Consider the following 20,242-nt stretch of genomic DNA (forward strand, 5'->3'; position numbering starts at 1 on the left):
GTCAGGCGTGGCCCAGAATCCCTGCTGAGCTTCCGGTTCCGCTGCCAGTCCTCCCACGGGCGCCATCACACAGTGTGGCCACCGAACCCCCATGAGAAGACGCGTGCCCCACAAACGCAGGGCAGCCCTCTGGGTTCTGCCCACCCGCACGGACGGGAGCCGCAGAGAGAAGGAGCCACGGGGATCATCTGACCGCACTTTCCTGAATGTGACCGAGCCACTCGTGAGGATGCCACCTGCCCAGTGCTTCCCGCAGGGAGGACGAGCGGCCCCAGGTCTCAGCCGCAGCCCTGCTCTCCTCCACACCAGCTTCTTCCCCACGGCTGTGGTTCAGGGGTCTTTAGAGATGACAGCACAGTGTGCGCTGTGCAGACGGACCTAAGCCTGCCCTGCGCTCCCCTCAGACCCCCTCTTCACACACTTGCTCTGGTTCTGTGACAGCCAGACAAGGTCTCTGTCACCTCACTGAGATGCAAGGCCCTCCAGGGCAGGGCCACGGCGTCCTCGGGTCACGGTTCGCGGGGAGGGTACGGGATTAAGACAGTACAACACTTTCCTGCACCCACACGTTCACCAGTGTTGGTCACCCAACCGGTGGCCTTAAGTGAGTGAAGGAGCATATTCTGCTTCGGTTCCCTCATGTTTAAAATAAAATTAAAATCCTGGACTGACGAGAAGGCGCATGGGGACATCTGGATGGGGACGGCGAGGCCCTGGGCCAGAGTCCCCCAAGCACGCCCAGCCTCTGTCTACCCTCCATGGCATCCTCCCATCACTGGCCAGCACGCCACGTCTATCCGTGCTGCAAGGGACAACTGTAAGGTCGTTCTCGGGGGGCTGCTCCCACCCCCCAGGAAGGCACAGGTCCCTCCCGTCACACAGGGGCCCATGGAGGATGCAGCCGCAGGCCAGGGCACTTGGTGGCTAGTGGTGGGCAGGCTGGACTTGGCACCTCAGCCTTCCTATAGCTTGCAGACTACGGCCCAGTGTCGAAGCCTGGCACCGCCACTCACGGCTCTCCGCCGTCGCCCCGCCTCCTCTGGCACACCCGCCAGCAATGGCCCAGGGTCAGCCTCTCCTGAGCCCCTCCGGCTGCCTCCCCTGCCCAGAAAGCCACCTCTCTTACCTACTCTGAAGTAGCCACACTTCAAGGTCAGACCAGAGGGCTCCTCCCTCAGGGGCGCACAGTAAGACATGCTCTCCCCACCCCCACACCCCCTACTCCCTCCCACTGCGCCCCTCCCCTCACACTTCACAAGGACAACTGTCAGGGGGGCATCTCTGCAGAGGAGGAGATGAGGTAAGAAAGCCCTCCCTCAGGCGTGCGCTTTCCACAAAACCAGACGACAAGGGATGTATATGCTGTTGTTTTCCTTTAAGAGCTTAAAAATGGAATGACGCCCCACATGACTGGCTTTTTAACACCTCCTTTCTTGTTACGAAGAAAAGGCACAAATATCACAACCGTTATTTCAGGAAAACTGTGGTAAATCCCACAAAGGGGGATACTGGAGGAAATTTCCACAGAAACGTTGTCACAAGTGTCTAAGAAAAGTGAACAGTATGGTTTCCACCAACTGTCCTCTGATCCAGGGAGGAGCTGACAAGAAAAGGAGAAAAGGAGAAATTTTAATAGTTCACGACTTATCACCAAACCTTAAAATGAAAAATAACAATGTAGCGTTAGGCTGCATATGGCCAGCCTGCTCACTGACACCCCACTAAACCCCGTTAGTTTGTCCTGGATGGAACCAAACACTGATCCACGTTCACAAATCCTGCCAGTAGCATCACTGTCCACCCAGAATGCCACCCTGAAAGCTCAAGGACGGCTGGCATCCCTGTCCCCACCAGGACGCGTCCAGCAGGCAGGCCGGAATCTCCAGGATGATTCCCTGTCCTGCGTCCCCTCCGTGGGAACAGGCGCTCGGCTCTCGTGGGACAGCACTGAGCTGTGCACAGGCCCCCAACAGCCCCGCCAACCTCCCGCAAACGCTTGTAAAGTAAGGAAGTCTCTAGAAGATCCCAAGGTTTTAGGTGAAAAATCAGAAGTCCTGGTTTCATAGCATGTTTCAGCCATTCGCATTTCTCCCCCCCACCCCCACCCCCAGAACAAGCACTGAGTTTGTTATTGTGAAGCACGTAGCAGGGCCGGGGTCCACGGCTAGTTTTGTGCAGGAACAGTGGGCGTCTGTGGCTCTGGAGGCTTCTGGGGGAATCAGGAGCGAAAAGGCAGAGACCCCGTGGCGTACGAGAGGCCTGTAGGGCCGCACCCCGGGAGCGGCGCCCCTGAGTGTGTCTGTGCATGAAGGAGGGCAGGGGGGGTGGCACTGCCTGAGTCCCTCGCCCCGAGGACACAGCTTCCCTGGAGAGAAAACGGTGCACAGGGTCCAACTGGAGTTCAGACTCACACTGAAATCTGGATGTGGGACTCCCACGTGTGGTTAACTGCTCATCCTGCTGCTACAAATGTAAACTAGAAGTGGAGAAATGGGGCAACGCATCCTCCAGAAGCAGCCAGCCCAAAACAGAACCAGGAACGTGGTAAGAAATGAGCATTTCAGTGAGCATTTCAGACGGAGGCAGGAAGACACCCCCAGGGACTCCCAGAAACACGCCCAAGGGCACACACTCCTGACCTCAGGGCTGGCCCTCTGGCCCAAGTGGCGCAGTCCAAAACACGTGCTCTCGAGAGACGGCCATCCCAAACGTGTGCTCTGGGGGGGCTGCCCCAGGCAGAGGGCGCCTGCAGGTGCGATGCCCTGAGGGCGAGCCTGCAAGGTCCCTCCAGGCCACCAGCATGTTTTCACTGGGGGGCAAGGAGACAGGAGGTCAGCGCGGGGTCTGATGACCTCTGCCAGCCTGAACACGGGGCCTGGAAGACAGTGGAGGAACGAGCAGAACCTCCTTTCCCGCCAGAGACGGAACACACCCCCAAGACTACCAGGAAAGTCCCTGCCACGTGGCACTGCGGAGGTCGCGCCGTGAGGCACCAGAGCGGGTCACATCGATGCAGAAGGAGGGGTTTGTCTGCCCCAGGAGGGTCTGTCTGGTGACCTCAGGAAGAAACACCGTGTGGGTCTGGAGCGTGTGCAAAGACCCCGGACAGGAACCAGGGGCCGTTACTGCTCCTGCAGAGGAAGAGGCCGAGGCCCACAGTCATGTGGCCACCTCGGGGCCAGAATTCAGACCCAGGTCTGCGTGCTCCTCTGCGTGGGTGCCGGCTGCAGGGCTGACCACAAATGGGATTCTGTTTTCCACTCGTGGCCATGCTACTTGTGCGCCGACCCGTCCAGGGCCCAGCAGGGTCCTGGCAAGCACCCTGAGACAGTGTGAGGGGCGGTGCTGACGACGGTGGTGTCCAGTGGACGTGCAGTGGCTGTGCTCGTCCAGTGTCCAGTGACCGCCTCCAAGTCCCCAAATGCTCCAAGACCCCACAGGCAATTCCCCTGTTCAGGACCAAGATTATTTTGGGTGTACAAACATTAATTCCTGTCCAAAGGAAACCACAGTGCTTACAGAAAATGGCTCTCTCCTAGGACGAAAGATTTGCCGGCTCTCAGAGCCAGCCCAGGCTCCACGCTGCAGCTTCTGCTGTGGGGCCACGGCCCACGCTCAGAGACTCAAACTAACAGTTCCTGATGGGAAAACGGCCACGGCTGTCAGCGTATCTTTAACGAGGTGACATGTGTGAAGTGATTTCTTCTCAGTGGATTGAGTCAGAAGAGACTGCTGAGGACAGTCAACCAGGAAAACGGTCTTACGGAAAGAGGAACAAAAGTGCTCCTAAGAAGGCGAAACTGAAAAATGCTCCACAGCTCTTCTGACAGCAGTGACGACAATGTGCAAAAATACAACACAAGACATGGAAGCCACCAAGACGTCCTTCAGCAGGTGGATGACAAACTGCGTCCATCCAGACGGGGACACTACTCAGAGCTGAGAAGAAATGAGCGGTGAAGCCACGGAAAGACATGGAGGAACCCTAAATGCGTGTTACTAAGTGACAGGAGCCAGTCTGAAAAGGCTGCACACTGCACGGCTCAACTGGGTGACGTTCTGGAAAAGGCAAGACTATGAGATAGTGAAAAGGTCAGTGTCTGGGGGGAGGAGGGTGAGCGGGGCCGCACAGAGGACTTCAGGGCAGTGACACCACTCTGTGTGACACGGACAGTGCACATGTGACCACTGTTTGTCCCCCAGCAGGAGTGAGCCCGGAGGCAAACGACAGATGTGAGCTATTAAAAGGCTTCCGAGTTGGCTCATCGAGGAAGAAACGCACGTGCCGGAGGGAGAAGCCCAATGAGTGTGGAGTCTGTACTTCCCCCACCCCCGTGATTTTACCGTGAACTTGAAACTGCTCTAAAAAATAACCCCTATTAATTAAAAACAAATCACCTGTCAGACATTAAACATGGGCACACACGTGTCTGACACAGGTGGGTAAATGGAACTTCTAGCCGAAATAGACGAGCAGGAAGCAAGTTACAGCTGGGCACCCAGCTCGGTGCCGGCCTAGAGCGAAACCAGGACACACTTGCTGAATTGGCCAGTTTAAAAATTAACCTTGGCCTCCCTTAGTGCCGGGAGTGGGGAGGGAAGAGAAGGAAGGAAAGAGTAAACATGGAGACTGGCAGGGCCCAGGGTTTACAGATCGGTCTGGGGTGAGACACAGAGCCTGGGATGGGACACAGCACCTGGGTGGGGGACACAGGACCTGGGGCAGGACACAGTGCCTGGGGGGGGACACAGAGTCTGGGGGGTGTACACAGCACCTGGGGTGGGCACTGCGCGTGCGGGGGGAACACAGCACCTGGGGGGTACACAGAGCCTGGGGGGGACACAGCACCTGGGGGAGACAGCACGCATGTCGTGGCCCTGTCCCCTCTGTCCCCTGGACAGGCAGTACCACTCCTTCAAATCCCAGCCGACACCTGGGACTGGGGCAAGAGCTGCAGTGCATCCTCCAAGGGAGGTCGTGACTTTGAAGGGACAGAAGAGCAAAGACTGAGCACGCGGCTGATAACCCTCCGCAATGGAGCCAGTGGCTGCGTCTCCTGAGCCGGTAACACCAGCCGGCCGCTGGGCCAGATGTTGAGGTGTGCGATCTTGCGTCACCGAAACCTCCTGTCGGATTGGGTTGTGCCCCACGTTTCAGATCTCACTGTCCTCTGCCCAAGGCCACAGGGCATGTACGTGGCAGTGGGAGCGATGACCCGCCCCTCACATGCCCTGGGCTCACGGGGCCAGTGGTTTTCTGCAGGAAACTTCTCAGGCCTTCCTCTTTACTGACAAACCCAGGTCATCAGTCCCCAAGAGATCTGGGTCCCACTCATGAGTGCCACCACTGACATCCGTGGGGAGATAAGAGCTCCCGTCCACCCTGAACGCCGAGCGTGCACACATCCATTCTTCACCCCACCTCTGATGGCACAGAGCAGCAGGACGGGGGCAGGAAGTGGCAGACAGAAGGTGTCCCAATGGAAGCTGAGTGGCACCTTGGGGCGAAGCAGGGACCTGAGCGAAGCCGTGGGGAGGGGGCATCCCTCAGGGGGAGAAGGAAGCCGCAGTGCAGGGAGGGCACTGCCCAACCCCCGGCCAAGGCCAGCAGAGCTGGTGGGGGCTCTGCGGGCACCAGCACAAGCGCACCGGCCGCCCACAGGCCCGTGTCTGCTCACGGCTGACACATGAGGCCCAAAGCACAGAAGCCACAAAGACAGCAAAACGGAGCTGGGAAACCAACTCCCCTCAAGGCCAGAACCAGAAGCTGTGCGGCCGTGGGGAAGTCACCGCACCGTCCCCATGTCTCATCGTCATCTGCCTTCCTAAAACGGCTTCATTTCTCCTACTTCCTTTTCTCTCTTTGCAATGAGTCAACTAGAGGTCAGGAAAAAAACCAAGTCACAAGGTCCAAGCAGCTAGCATGGGTCCAGTGGACAAGCACAGCCTCCCAGGAGGCCAGGTCTCTGGAACCCCAAACTTTCCAGCTGTCACAAATTATCTGACTTCCCTAAAACCTAAATCATTAACATCCTCTAATTCACAGCTAAGAGTCAGTCGTTTTCGGGTGGGTCACAGAGTGTCATTCACAACTTGGCGCAAAGCAGCTGGGGCTCTGGCTGCTGCACTGGCCCCAGAAGCCCCCGCCCGCTGGGGTTAAACCTCATCTCTGCCTATGTGCCCGGGGCCACAGCCTCGCCTGAGGGGACATACTACCCAACGGCCAGCAAGTGACCTCAGTTCATGCTCCAGCTTCCGGCCCACGGCCTGGCTTCCCTGCCTAGCCACCAGCCCTGGCCTGGCCACGTTGCTGCAGGGTGGCTCTCTCCATGACTTCTACGGACAGTGGCCCTGGTGGCAATAGGGCGATGACAGTGGCAGTGGTATTCACAGAACACGGACGGGCCCTGGTGCATGTGGGGCACCCTCAGGCACTGTTAGTCCTTCTGAGTCCCCAGCAGGGCTGTGGACCGTCACAGGGGGACGCGCAGGGCACGTCAGCCCCAAGTCAGGAGCAGCCGGACTGGGAGCGGTATGAGGCCAAAGCCATGCTCTTAACTAAACTTCACAGTCTCCTGACAAGCCTGTGTCTAGGGAGCCCACACACGTGGTCACCAGGGACCCAGCCGCCCGGGCCAGCCTCACCTCAGCTCCCAGAGGACCAGCTGTCCCTACTTGTCTCCTGAATTTATGGCCGGCGCTGTGTCCCCCCCAGCCATGGATTCATGGTTTTGGAATAAGAAGGGGCTTTGTTATTGCTGGTGGCATTCTCTCCTGCCCTTCAAAGCTGCGTTATCAAGAAAAAAAAAAAAGAAAAGAAAGAAAAAGAAAATGAATACGGATACATTTCCCCCTGCTGTGATCCAATAAGAGGAAAAGCTTATCTACTTCTCAGCAAACTGCCAATTTCTGCAGCTAGAAATGCCATAATCAGTGATAGTTAAGACTTCTGGAAAATTCTTTGAACCGAAGAATTCAATCTGCTAAGTAGCTGGCTGGGCCCCTTCAAGAAATGGAGCCAAGAGCAGCAGGCTCGGCTCTGCATATGCAGGTGGCACAGAGGTGGTGGGACCAGCAACACGGTCACAGGCGGTGCACACTCACACAAGAAGGGATGACACAGGACAGGCGGGGCCCCGGGGGTGGCTCTGCCCGCCCCCGTGATGACACACAAGCGAGGCTGGACAAAGCTCACTACTTAGGACAGCCTCAGGGGCTGGGAACATGTCCAAGCCCTCACAAGGGGGTGGGAAATACCCCTCTGAAATCCGAAACATTCCCCAAGGTGGCAGTTACCCCGCCCCACCGCACGCGGAACCTCTGCTCCCACACAGTGTCTGAGATTACAAGTGCAGGGCACATGCGGGTGAAGAGCCCCGGTGTGGGTACAGCGGGATAAACTAAGCCGCGGTCCGAGGCCAGTCCTGCTTGTGAGTGTGCAAGAGCAGGGACCGCCTGTCCTCGGCTGGGAAGGGCCAGCTGTCCCCACAGCAAGACCGGAAGCGGCAGCAGAAATGCCCCAAAGCCCCACCACAGATGCCTGTGCTTGAAAAGGCTCAAAACGAAAATCACGTGACATCTTGGAAGAGGAAGGGGTTTAGAGAGGGCAGGAGGGGCTGCTGGCATGGGGGCTGGGTAACAGTATAGCATGGAGGTCTGTACTGTTCTCTCTACTTTGCACGCATCCCAAATTCTCCATAGTGAAAAGTTTAAAAAGAAGTCATTGAATCTCTTTCCTGAAAAAAAAAAATTGGGCTGGACTGTAGTTCTTCCAACTTTGTGTGTGTGTGTGGGGAGGTGTGCATGCACATATATGTACACTGTGTTTGAGCATATGTGTGCATGTCTGAGTGTGTGTGCACGTATGGAGTGTGCATTGTGTGTGCACGTGAGTTGTGTGTGCATGTGTGCGTGCGTGCATGCATGCATGTACATTGCATATGGGTGCATGTCTGAGTGTGTGCACGTGTGGATTGTGTGCACGTGTGTGTGCACGCATGTGTGTACATTGTGCATATGGGTGCATGTCTGTGAGTGTGTGCATGTGTGGGTGTGCATTGTGTGTGCACGTGTGTGAATTGTGTGTGCATGTGTGTACATTGTGCATATGGGTGCATGTCTGAATGTGTGCACGTATGGAGTGTGCATTGTGTGTGCATGTGTGTGAACTGTGTGCATGTGTGTACACTGTGCATGTGTGCATGTCTGAGTGTGTGCATGTGTGGTGGAATGTGTGCACGTGTGTGTGTGCATGCATGCATGTGTGTACTGTGTGTGTGCGTATGTATGCATATCTGTATGTGTGCACATGTGGGTGTGTTGTGTGTGCATGTGTGTGGGTGTGTGTGGCAGGAGGCTGAAGGAAACCAGGACCCGATCCGCATGTGCAGAGCTCACATGTGAAGCCTGCCCACAGTACACGCAGCCTCCCCCAGCACAAGTCCTTCCACTCAGCCCGAGGTTCAGCTGGAGAGCCTCAGGAACAGCGGGTCCACAGCAGCTGCAAATGCCAACACACTCTAAAGCCCCATCTTCCTGGACCTCCAGCCCTGGGGGCAGCCAGAGGGACATCTGACAGCCCCCACAAAGGTGGGGCCAGCCAGTCGGCAGGGCCCCCAGGTGCTCTGGCCTCGCAGAGGCTAACACTGTTTCTAGAAAACGTGGGAGGTGCACACACTGTGACCCAGGTAGAAAACCAGGGCCCCGCCCCACATGCCATTTCCAGGCCACCCCATCTCCCCACTAATCAAAGTCCTAAACCCAGCCAAGCACACTAGGCCTCCAGCACTTGGTGGGGGCATCCGGCAATTTAACCCCTGCAGGACAACGACCCCCAATTCATGGTCCCCCAGAGTTCCACAACAGTCTGAAAACCCCAATCTATGAACAACTACCCTACAAAGAAGCCAGAAAACTCCTCACGGCCAGCGGTGTGCCCTAGGGCCCGCTGCCACCCCCTCTCTGCCCTGAAAGCAGCATGTCAGTGTAATCAGAAAGAAGGGATCGTTTGTTACAGAGAAAGACCTGTGGCACGATCAGGGCAAAATGATCAAATTCTTATCTGAAACCAGATTCTTAAGCGTTATTTTTCTATAATTCAAAACATGGATTTCATAGCTCTTCAGTTTATTCTTGAGATGAAAAGTATACACCCTATTGGAAAGCACCCAGTAGCCCTTTCTGAAGTTTCACAGCTATGGCCGAGGTCCAAAGTGGCCCCCAGGCGTATCAGCCATGGGAGGGGAGGCCGACTGGCGGGGAGGGCCCCGGGGGAGCAGCCCCAGCTTACCTTGGCTTCACATTTCCTGGGGTAGGAATGCTTGCAGGCTGGAAGAGAAAGACAAAGAGCACGTGAGCTGAGTGGGCTCTCTCTGCACAAGACTTTCTACACCAAACTCTCTCAATCCTCGAGAAACCCATTTCCAGGGAGGCTTTCAGTGTACAACACGGCGCGTGGTGTTTTGGCAGTGGGCGGGGTGCACGTGTGTGAAAGGACCCGCCACCACGTGCTGACGGCCACAGTTCAGACCCTGTGGGGCTCTCTGGAGCAGTCACAGGCTTTCCCAGGGGTGCATGTGGCCAGTGGAGCCCTGAAGAAGGAGGGGGTGACTGTGTAGCAAAAAGCACTACTGTTTGCCTAGAAATTATAGCTTCCCCCTGAAGAAAGAAGAGAAACTCGAAAATGCCCCCAAAGAATCAGGACTGGGGCCTTAAGTTAGGGAGAGTCATACATTTCAGCCGCGCACTCCTTCCACTTCCTACGGCAAAGAACTGACCATCAGGCTAAATCCATGTCTAAATTCCTAGCGGGAGCCTTCCAGGGAGGCACTGTGTGAACCCCAGAGGTGTGTGACAATACAGATTTCCAGCGGAACCAATGTGATTTCACAGGCCCACCCTCCAGAGGCCGCAGCTGTGCTGACACCTCCCCCCATGCAGTGGGGGGGGAGACATGCAGACCCTGCCCCCTCCCCCGATGTTTCCAAGCAGAGAGGGCAGGACAGGGAGAGGCTGAGGGATGGAGCAGCTGCACGCACTGAGCCCGTCACAGGCTCCCGTGTGGACTCCAAGAGGGCACCCCCTTCCTGCACAGGCAGCCCTGGAGGCAGGGACTGGGCGTGGGGGCCCGTGAGCTGGGCTTCCCTCCCCTCTGCCTCTGGGCCACTCTGGTCAAGAAGAGTGAACTCTCTGGGCCTCTGTCCCTTCTCCCATGGTTACTGCGATGCCAAAAGGCATTACCATTCAAGGGACCCTGCTTTGAAAGGACAGAAAGTATGTGGGGTCCTGGAAGGACGAGGCCTCAGCAGTCAGCACCCCCAATCCTGGCTCAGCGCTTCAAGACCCAAGCTTTTCATCCCATCTTCCGTCCCCTCCAAGGAAATGGGGACAGAAATGCTGACCTCACACAGGCCCGTAGAGGCTCAATGAGGACACAACAAAGTCATGGAGCCAGTGGCTGGCGATTCCGGAACTCGGGTAGAGAGCAGCCACGGTTGTCATCTTTGCAAGATCTATTTTTTAAACTGTCTATGTATGTCTCTGCACCTCTCTGAGGAGAGCCAGGTGCCCCGTGGTGAGGGCCTGGGGAGCCCTGTGGAGGCACTGAGGCCTCCATCAACAGCCGCAACACCTTGTCCGCCGCGAGGGAGTCACCTGGGCAGGTCCTCGGCCCCGGCTGAACCTTCACATGATGCAGCCCCTGACAAGACCCGGAACCAGCCCAGCCAGTGACGCCCCAATTCCTGATGCACAGAAGCAGCGAGAAATAACATGCTATTGTCATGTGAAGGCTCTAACTTTCGCGGTGATCTGTTAGCAGGAGCAGATAACAAACACAACAGGCCAACTCAACCCAAAGGGCTCTGTCAGTGGAAGCACGGTGACAGTGGTGTGACATTCATGGAGAATGGCCGACTCAGAGACAAGAGAGCCACGGACCACTTTAGAGCAAAATCTTTACATTCACAAAAGTGAACTAGTCACAGTGAAATCGCAGACACCACTTAAGTGCTAAGGCGGAGACCCCAGAGGCAGACCCACAATTTATGGTGTGTTGGCAGGTGACCCTCATAGTTTCACGGATTTTACACCCCAACGCCAACAGCATGGATGCCATTTAGCTGCCAGGGAGTAGGAGCCGTGTGGGGCCCTTACAAGATGCCACCCCGAGTGTTAGGGCGTTCGTCCTCATAACCACCCCACAGGGAGGAAGACAGAGGGTAACCAGGCCAAGCCGTGGCCAGTGCTGGCTGCAATGCCAGCCCGCTGCCACCCCGGGCCACAGCTCTCACCCAGCCGCACGCAACTTTCAACTGTATGAACAGTTCTGAATGACGTAGGGTTAAGAAAACATCATTTTTTAAAACTCCAGCAGTCCCTCTAAGGGGCAGGATCTGTGCAGGTTCTATAACAAAGAGACTATGCTCCACTCCCAGATAAAAACCAACATGTTAGTGTCACTGCTTCTGTGCCAATCACTACGTGGTTCTTCTCAAGTTGCGATTCTTCCTCCGAAAACCATTAGCGATGGTTTTAAATTAGTTGGTATAAAATTTATGCATTATATAAATATGTTCGTTGTAATTTCTCCAGCATCTCATTACTTTTACTTCCCTATCTGAAAAGAATCCCACTAATTATAAAGGCAAATATGTCCCTTTCATTAAAACAAAACAAAACAAAAAAAATTGCCTCATTACCCCATTGCCTTTGGCTCTCTTAGGAACTTTGTGCAAATTCTTCCTGCTAAAATCAACAACACATCCTCCGAGCTTAAGCACAGAGGCCCACAGTAGGGGGCTCAGCTTCCACACCTGTGAAATGGGCCTTTGAGAGGACGGCATAAAACGCAGTACCTGAACAGTGTGTAGGGCACGCGCTCCAGATGTACCTATCGCTACCACTTCTGCTGTTATCCAGTCAGTTTCTCAGGACACCACAGATTAATTCCGCTCTTTCAACTCCTCCTCTTGTGGGTTTCTCTCCATCACAACTTCTGTCACTTGCAGGTGCAGAGCACCCATTAACTCTCAATGCCAGGCTCATGGGTCTCTGTCGCGTTCTTTCTGTTTCCACAGACCTCTCTCCACATAACCCTCATGCAATTGTGTGTCCACACACCCTGCTCTCCTCCCCAACTGCCCAAACTGCCCCCAGAATGTAGCTTGAGTCGCTTCTCGTCTATATGTTCCCCCACTTCATGCCTCTTATTTCACCAGCTGGCTCACACACCTCTTGGCACGTCCACAGCCCAGCATAATTACTCAGGAGACAACAGGCGGAAGTTGTCTGGCACCTCGAGAGGCAGCAGAGTGGGCTTCGGAAGTACTGCTCTTTGCTGAGCAATGCAGCGCTCTCTGTCCACTACCTCACAGTCACCTGTCATGTTTCTGCCTTTCTTGGGACCAAATGGGACAAGCACACAGCACAGTCATGTGCTCAGGGAAGCACGGCGGAGTGGGGGGGAAGCACCTGTGCGCGTGGAGTTGACAGCTAAACTAGCCGCTTTCTCAGGAACAGTGCTTCACTGAAAGAACTCCTGACAGACAACATATAGTTATCAGACTTGAGTGCTCATCGATCTCAAAAATTAACCAAGGATGGCTGTTACAGTAAGAAAAAACAACTGATAGCATTTGGTCAATGATGAAATCTGAGATATCAAGGGGGAATGAGAATTTTGGAAGATGTATCATCACCATGAGATCAACCACTCTTAAGACTTTTCAGATAACATTGACAGCAATATGAACAAATGTGGTGGTTTTCTTGATGTTGTATAATAAATGTGTCAACATTTGGAAGATCCACTTAACTGAGTGAAGCAAAGTTTTCAGGTGACCACTGCATGATGTCACACGGTCAGGTCACGCAGGTAGCAGATCCACTCAAAGTGCCAGATAGGCCAACAGAACAGAGTAGGAAAAGCTCACTATACAGTTCAATACTCCATATTGAAACTAAACTTTAAGAAGCTATCACTTGATTTTGAGTATAGTATCAAAAAAGAATATCCACAATAATCTGAAAAGCATGTAAAAAAATCCCCCCCCCCAAATACATAACTGTATGGGGCTGGATTTTCTTCAAATACTTCAACCAAATCAACATGTTTGTGATGACTAATTTTATGTGTCGGCTTGACTGGGCCACAAGATGCCCAGATATTTAGTTACTCATTATTCTGGGTGTATCTGGGTGGGGGGGTGTTTCTGGAAGCGATTGACATTTGAATCCGTGGACTGAGGAAAGCAAATTGTCCTCCCCAGTGTCGGTTGGCCTCATCCACTCCATTTTGGGCCCGAACAGAATAAAAGGTGGAATAAGAAAGAACCCTTTCTCTCTGCCTGACTGTGTTCAAGCTGGGACATCCATCTTCTCCAGCTATAGACTCGGGCTGGAACTATACACATCAGCTCTCCTGGGTGTCCAGCGTACCCACTGCTGTCAGCCTCCATAACTGTGTGAGCAAATTTCTTAGAATAAACCTCTGTCTCCATGTGCACCCTATTGGTTCTGTCTGTCTGGAGAACCCTGCCGAGTACCATGTTGAAGCAGATTGAATGCAGAAGCAGACAGGAAGATCCAGCCTCTGTATTGTCATGCGTAACAGAAGTGCAAAAAATATATGTACAGCAATGCCACTGCTCTCATTGTATGTAACGAGGAGTAGAACAAAGTGATAACACAGATTCCTTTCTGCCACGAAAAAATCAGTTACCAAAGCAATAAAAAAAGAAAAAAATTGTAGATCCACAAATAAAATATTGGGTAGCTATGAAAAACTCATGTAAAAATCCAGTATGTGGCAATGCTTATAATAGGCAAGGAGAAAGATATAAAACTACGTACGGCACAAAACAAACTAAAAACAGGTTTGTGCAATGGGCTCATCCACCCACATGTGAGACACAGCATAGGAGAGAGATGTCATCACAACTCATGGAAGAAAGGATGAGCCATACGATAAATAATGCTGGGAAAACCGGCTCACTTATGAAAAATAACAGAAATAACATGAATTCCTAAGGAATCGGCCATGAAATTGGATCAGAATGGGTAAAGCAGACATGAATATTAGAATAAAATAGTGTGCAATATCTTTATGACCATGGAGAAAGGAAGATATCCTTAAATAAGAAACGAAAACAGAAACTAAATGAAACAATGGCTAGATTTGAACAAGTTTAAAACTTTTACATGATAAACACCCCACAAACAGAATTACACAAGCAACTGCCCAGAATGTTGCAATATATAAGATGGGGTAGTAAGAAATTAACAATTCTGTAGATCAAATCCATCAAAAATTGGCACAGGTTCTGCCTAATATAACAGATAAAAGTTTAATGTTTATAGTATAATGAATTCTTAGAAATGAAGGGGGGAAAATCTACTTTTGTAAATAAGCAAAGGATTTGAAAGGTTAACTAACGAAAACATTACAGACATCTTTTCTGTACCTTTTTAGATGCTCAGCCTCAATAATAACCAGATGCATGAAAAATACAGTAAAGGGAGATAATGTTTTTCATCCATCGTTTTGCAAACATGAAAAGCTGAGAAGCGTCAAATGAGAGCTGGTGGAGTTCCATGTGATCAGCTCCACGAAGCACTGCCCGTCAGAGCCAGTCCTTTCTCCACCTTCCTGAGCCCCACATGTGAGAGGGTGTATGGGGTGAGCGTGGTCAGCTTCCCACACAGCGGCTTCCTTGTCAAACAGGGGTCTCCAGAGTCATCGGTAAGAATTCTGGCTCCCACAGCAGTAGTGAGGCCCACAGCACATGGCTCTGAAACAGCTGACATTTTTCCATGTTGTCCTGGAACTGCTATTCTTCATGACGTCTCCGGGAGCCTTGGGAACCCAGGCCACGGTCTTACAGGCTTGTCAGAGCCTTTATTCAACACTCTACACATATTTACTGAGTGAGAGATAAGCCCTGGGCGTCATCTCTGCTTCTCCCACATCACTGTCAAGTTTGCCAGCCTCTCTGTGTCCCCAGTAACTAGCTACCAGCGATGGGAGGGGACCAGATGCCCTCAGAGGAGGGCAGAGTGCCCAGCACTACAGTCTGCTTACCCACCATGCTCCCTTCATTGCCTCTTTGGTCCTAGCAGCCACCATGTCCTGGGGTCTTAACACAGCACCTGGCACAAAGCTGGCCGTGAATTACATAGACCTATCCATCTGCCAGCCTACCTCAGCCTTGAGCTACAATCACTCAGGATACTGCAGACAGTGAGCTCCTCACACACGGGACTCTGGCACTCAGCTTTGTGGCTGCTGTGATGATTGTTTCAGCTGAAAGCCCGTGACTGAATGTGTCATGGTGCGTCCCACTGGGGACACTGTGTCTGGGCTAGCTGCTGTGCACACGTGTAGACCGTGCACATAGGCCGAGGTGGCTTAGCTGTCACTCTCTGAACGAGTTCCACAGACACATGGCTGTTTCCCAATGTTAACAACGGCCCGCACTGCGACTCCTGTTTGTGGAGTAACTTTACCTTGTCTCTCTGTGTAAACGAAGCAGGGGCTCCCGGAGGAGCGATCCCACACACCATTTTAGTGCCTCCATATTTCCGCTCTTACCACCTGAGAGCAGCACTTCCGTCTTGCGCCACAGGAGAAGGGATGCAGCCCGACAGGTTGGCGATCGCTGTGTCTGGGCACTGACTCTGCCGTCCACCAGGGCCTCCCGCCTCCGCTCCCACCGGGTGCGTGGGGACGCTCGTGGCGCTCTTGTCCCGCAGTTCACAGGTTCGGGGCCCTGGAGGGTCCCCAGATGTATCTGCTTTGTGGCATTTTTGGGTGCAGTGGTGAGATGGTGGGGAGGGCCAAGGGGCCTGTGGCAGCTGGGGGGTAGCATGTGCTTGAACATGCATGTCCTGGCGTGAGCACACGCACACGCCATGTCCTGAGGGTACTGGTGAGAGCTTCACACTGCTCGGGCACCCCGTGCACTTGGCAGCTCTACGACATCTGTGGTCTCATTTTTAGAGAGACAGTGCGAATGCTTTTCTTCTTGAGAAAGAACCGACGACAGTGCTCAAGGCGAACAGGAGGCTCCAGTGCTTATCATGCGGTGTGTCATCCAGTGTCATTAGGGGAGATGCACACCGTGCTTTTGACTGTACACACGTGCGGTGCCCGGGCAGATGCGGGAGCAGGCCCAGCGTGCAGCCCTCGGGGCCATCAGTGGGCACGGGTGGCTACCAACGTCGGCCTGCCTTCCCTGCCAACTCTAGCACTCCGACTTGGGAGGTGAGCCATCGTCCGAGCCCAGCATGGCCCCAGGACCCTGTGTGTGCTCCGCAGGGATGAGCAGAGGGGCGGGAGCAGCAGGCCTGTGCAGCACGACCTGAGGCCCTGTTGGCCCAATGCCGCTCTGCGTGCAGAACCCCTCATGGGAGAAACACGGCCCGGTCCCGCGCAGGTACCTTTCTGACCCGCCTGCTTTGCCCCTGAAGGAGATCATTCAAACCACCACCCCACAGGAGACCTTGCCCGCAGCTGTGTCTCATCCTCCATGTCCCATCTCTCCCGCAGGGACACATTCCCACCTCGTGCAGGGCAAGCCAGGGCGACACTGTGGTACTGAGGTGCCCACCCTGTGTGTTGCCCCAGCACTTGGCCGTGATGGTTGGATGGACGGAGGGAACCTTGAAGGTAGGAAGAGATCAGGAGGCGGACTGAAGTCCTGGTTCTGCCGCCCGTATCCTGCGCAACAGGAATGTGCCAGCCCCTTCACAGGGTTAGTTCGGCTCCTCTGGGGGGACGAGTGGCCCCGTGGGCGCTGAGAGCCCTGTGGTGGCACGCACGTCCCACAGTGGCTCTTCCCTCACACTCCCCTTGCCAGCACATGTGCACATTAGTGGATACGCTGACATCCCTCGTTCACTCCTCACCGCTCCTTGCGTCCTCTAGTCAGGCCATATTCTTCTGCTCTAAGCCTCCCAGCCTGGAGGACACTTGTGGACTGTCCCTTCGGGGTACTGGGTCCATTCTTTGTGGCCTGAAGCTCATGGATGCTTTTCGCTAAGAGTGCTTGCTGGCAGAGGCCACAATGGGGCCAGCTCAGGAAGGCCCACGGGTGACCCCAGGACGCAGGGCCAAATTCTAGGAGAAGGGGACCCCTGAGACTCTGTCACACAGGCTGCTTCCGGGGAGAAAGTGAGAGGGTCCAATGTATTCTGAGAAGCCTGTGAAAGCCCTAAGGAGCATCAATTCCAACCCCCTACCTGGGGGTTCAGATAGGGAGGGGACTTCTCTTGGGCCCCTAGGAGGCAGCAGCTGGTAACAAAGTAGCAGGAATTGATGGCTTCAGGACCTTTACTTCTGAAAGAGACCCTGAGAGACCCCAGGTCACATCGTTACCCCACTGAAACCTGACAGGCCTGCGTCTTCCCCATATGGCTGCCCTACCCCAGAGCAGCCGTCACGGTTGTCTGCCAGGGGGTCCACAGGGAGGAAAGGGGAGTCAAGAGGCTCTCCCAACACAAGAGAAGCTCACCAGCAAGACACTGCAAGTGTTCTAGGGGGGAAAATCCCAAAGCCCATCATTCTCCAGGACCCTGTTCCCCAGCTCACCTCTGTCTGTGACACAGACCACGACCCCCAGCCCCAATTCTAGGGTTCAAGGGAAACAAGAGATGTCATTCTCAGTGTCCATTATACAGGCTTATCAATATGCAAGCACAGTAAAAACAGCAAGTCCCATTGATCACCTGGTGTTTAAGCATCAAATGGTGAGGCTGGTAGCTTTGTTTACTGACGGAAATCATGCCTGACAACAGGCTAAAAGGGCAGTAACACAGTGAACCCTGACTCTGAAGAACAGAAACATTTGTAAACTTGATAAGAGATTAGAAAGTAAAAATGAATAACCTGAGTTACTGACACTACAGAACGGACAAACAAATCCTGTTGTCCCCTCTCCCACATGGGTAGCTTTGCTCTTTCTGGGAAAATTTGGTCATGAGCACTTATCTTTATAAATACGGTCGGTCCTGCCCAGTACCAGGGGGGAATAAACAAGCTAAGAAGGGGAATTCCAAGATTTAACTTTTGGAAACTCCCAAAAGATTTCCATTTTGTTTTTTGTTTGTTGCTCACTTTGCTTTGGTTTAATCAGCAACAGAATAAAGAATGTGGACTCACCTCGGCATGAAATCCCTTGGCCGTCAATAATTTGTTTGCAAACCCCACAGACTTTGGCTTTTTTGAAGACTTTGTTCTTAAAACTGTGCAGACTCGCAGTTAATTCTTCTGGCTGAAAAGGTAAAGGAAGAAATTGTCAGCTCTTCAGTTTGTAACTGTTGGCTTTTCCTTTTCCCTTTCAGGGGATAATAAATCTAGCAGCATTTGTAAAGAGCTAACAGAGGAACTTTACCAGGCAAACAGAACAAGGAGCCACCCTGCCAACGCTGGGGTCTCCAGGGGGCTTTGGACACCCTGTCAGCATCCACGATGCCAGCGTCCCAGACAGAGGTGCATACCCGCCCAGCTGGTCAGGCCCCGGTAGGTAAAGTGTGTCAGGCGCACCACACGCATCACCATGGCTCATGCGACTATGTTTTAGCTGCCAGGCTGGAGGCTTACAACCACCTGCTCCTATGACAAAGTCTCCACGTGCACTCCCATGGCCTGAATGCTTTCTTCTGGAAGAAATGATTAACAAACAGCACAATTATGTCCAGAGGAAACCACCTGACTGACGTTCCTGGCCCGTTGGCCTCTTTGAGTTGATGTGAGCCTCTGTGTACGGCGGGCCGTATTAAGACCAGCGTGATAAGATGTGCGGTTCCCCCTTGAGCTGGGATGGCCTCAAGTCTGCCACACGCACTGTTACTAGGAGGAAATGGACCACTTGTCATCCACCAAATCTGTGTTTGTAGACTCAAGGCTCACAGCTGTGTGATGACCTTATGAAAGTTCAGCTGGCCTTAGAAACCCAATACCAATCATTGTACCCCTCTGCTGATAAGTGATGGTGTATTCCATCAGTCACTGATACCTCACGGACTCACTGAGGCCATTACTCACCACCAGAATGGCTAAAACTCACTGAGAAGTCGGAACTGTTATGGAGAATGTGAAACAAATGGTACAACTATGTTGGAAAACTGATAATTTCTTATAAATATTTTTAAATCTACACCAATGCTATGACCCAGCAATTCCACTGCTATGGACACTAGAAAGAAACAAATGCAAATGTCCACAAAAAGACATGCAAACAGTGGTCATAGCCACCTGATTTAAAAGTGTCCCAAACAAGAAGTAACCCAAACGTCATCAGAAGGAGCTCAGATAAGCCAGTCACTTATCTGGTCCAGGCTGCAGTGGAACAAGAGCAAACTACTAACACACAGCATCAGGGTGAACATCAAAAGCAATATTACGCAGCGTGAAAGAAGCCAGACAAAAGGGCACACAGTGAATGGTTCTATTTATAGGATGTTCATACACAGGCAAACTAGTCTATCTAGTTCCTCTGAGGCAGGAAAAAACGAGGTGAGCTCTACGATTGCCCCAGATTCCTGCATCGAGAAAGGTTCCAGGATGCAGGGAAGAAAGGGGAACCAGCAACTACGTGGGTCGAGGAGAAGGAGCTAAGAGTTCAGGCAGAACAAGACAGAATGCCAGAGAACAGAGAGCTGCACAGAACTCTCACAGTCTTCGTGAGGTACTCTGAAGCATTCAGCCGAGTACTGAGGAGCACATGCGTGTGTGCATGTGTGTGTGTGCATGCATGCATGTGTGCACACGCATGTATGAGGGAGCTACCCAAGGCTGGGGAAAGAATCACCAGAAAGGATGAGAGGAAACTGTGCTCAGTGTTCACACAGAGCTGGGAGTGGTGCCTGTTCCCACAACCAGACCAGAACACGTCAAGATTCACACAGTACTGTACAGAAAACATAGAAGGATCTGGCCTTAATGGTGGAGAATGATTAACTCTAGACTGGGCACTGCTCCTGTTCTGCCTACTTCATCTGAAAAGCAGCACCCAAAAGGATCAAACTACCTCTAAGTAACTTAATCGAATTTCAGATCAAGAATATCTGTAAGAGTGAAAAACACCCAGCACCCAATAAGGTAAAATGTGCAATGTCTGCTATGCAATCAAAAATTATCAGGCATGCAAAGCAACAGGAAAACACAGCCCAAGATGAGAATAATCAACCAAATGAATGTGACCCTGAACTGACAGAATCAGCACAGAAGCTATTAAAAGGCATT

The 20,242-nt window shown here is 53.0% G+C and overlaps 1 protein-coding gene across 3 annotated transcripts in view; it reads right to left on the reverse strand.

Annotated features, from left to right (window-relative positions):
- The window catches only part of TNS3 (tensin 3), a 170,596-nt gene that overhangs the window by 120,193 nt on the left and 30,161 nt on the right, over positions 1–20,242 (reverse strand). For all 3 annotated transcript variants that reach the window (XM_033088708.1, XM_033088707.1, XM_033088706.1), the window contains exons 2-3: positions 18,158–18,269; positions 9,290–9,327 (exon numbers count right to left, since the gene is read on the reverse strand). Coding sequence is in view for 2 of the 3 variants with exons in the window: in XM_033088707.1 (XP_032944598.1) it covers positions 9,290–9,327; positions 18,158–18,269 (150 nt within the window). In the remaining variant the exon portion in view is untranslated. The remainder of the gene's footprint in view (positions 1–9,289; positions 9,328–18,157; positions 18,270–20,242) is intronic.

The sequence above is a fragment of the Rhinolophus ferrumequinum genome, chromosome 20 (assembly GCF_004115265.2).
Source record: "Rhinolophus ferrumequinum isolate MPI-CBG mRhiFer1 chromosome 20, mRhiFer1_v1.p, whole genome shotgun sequence".
NCBI classification, from domain to species: Eukaryota; Metazoa; Chordata; class Mammalia; order Chiroptera; family Rhinolophidae; genus Rhinolophus; species Rhinolophus ferrumequinum.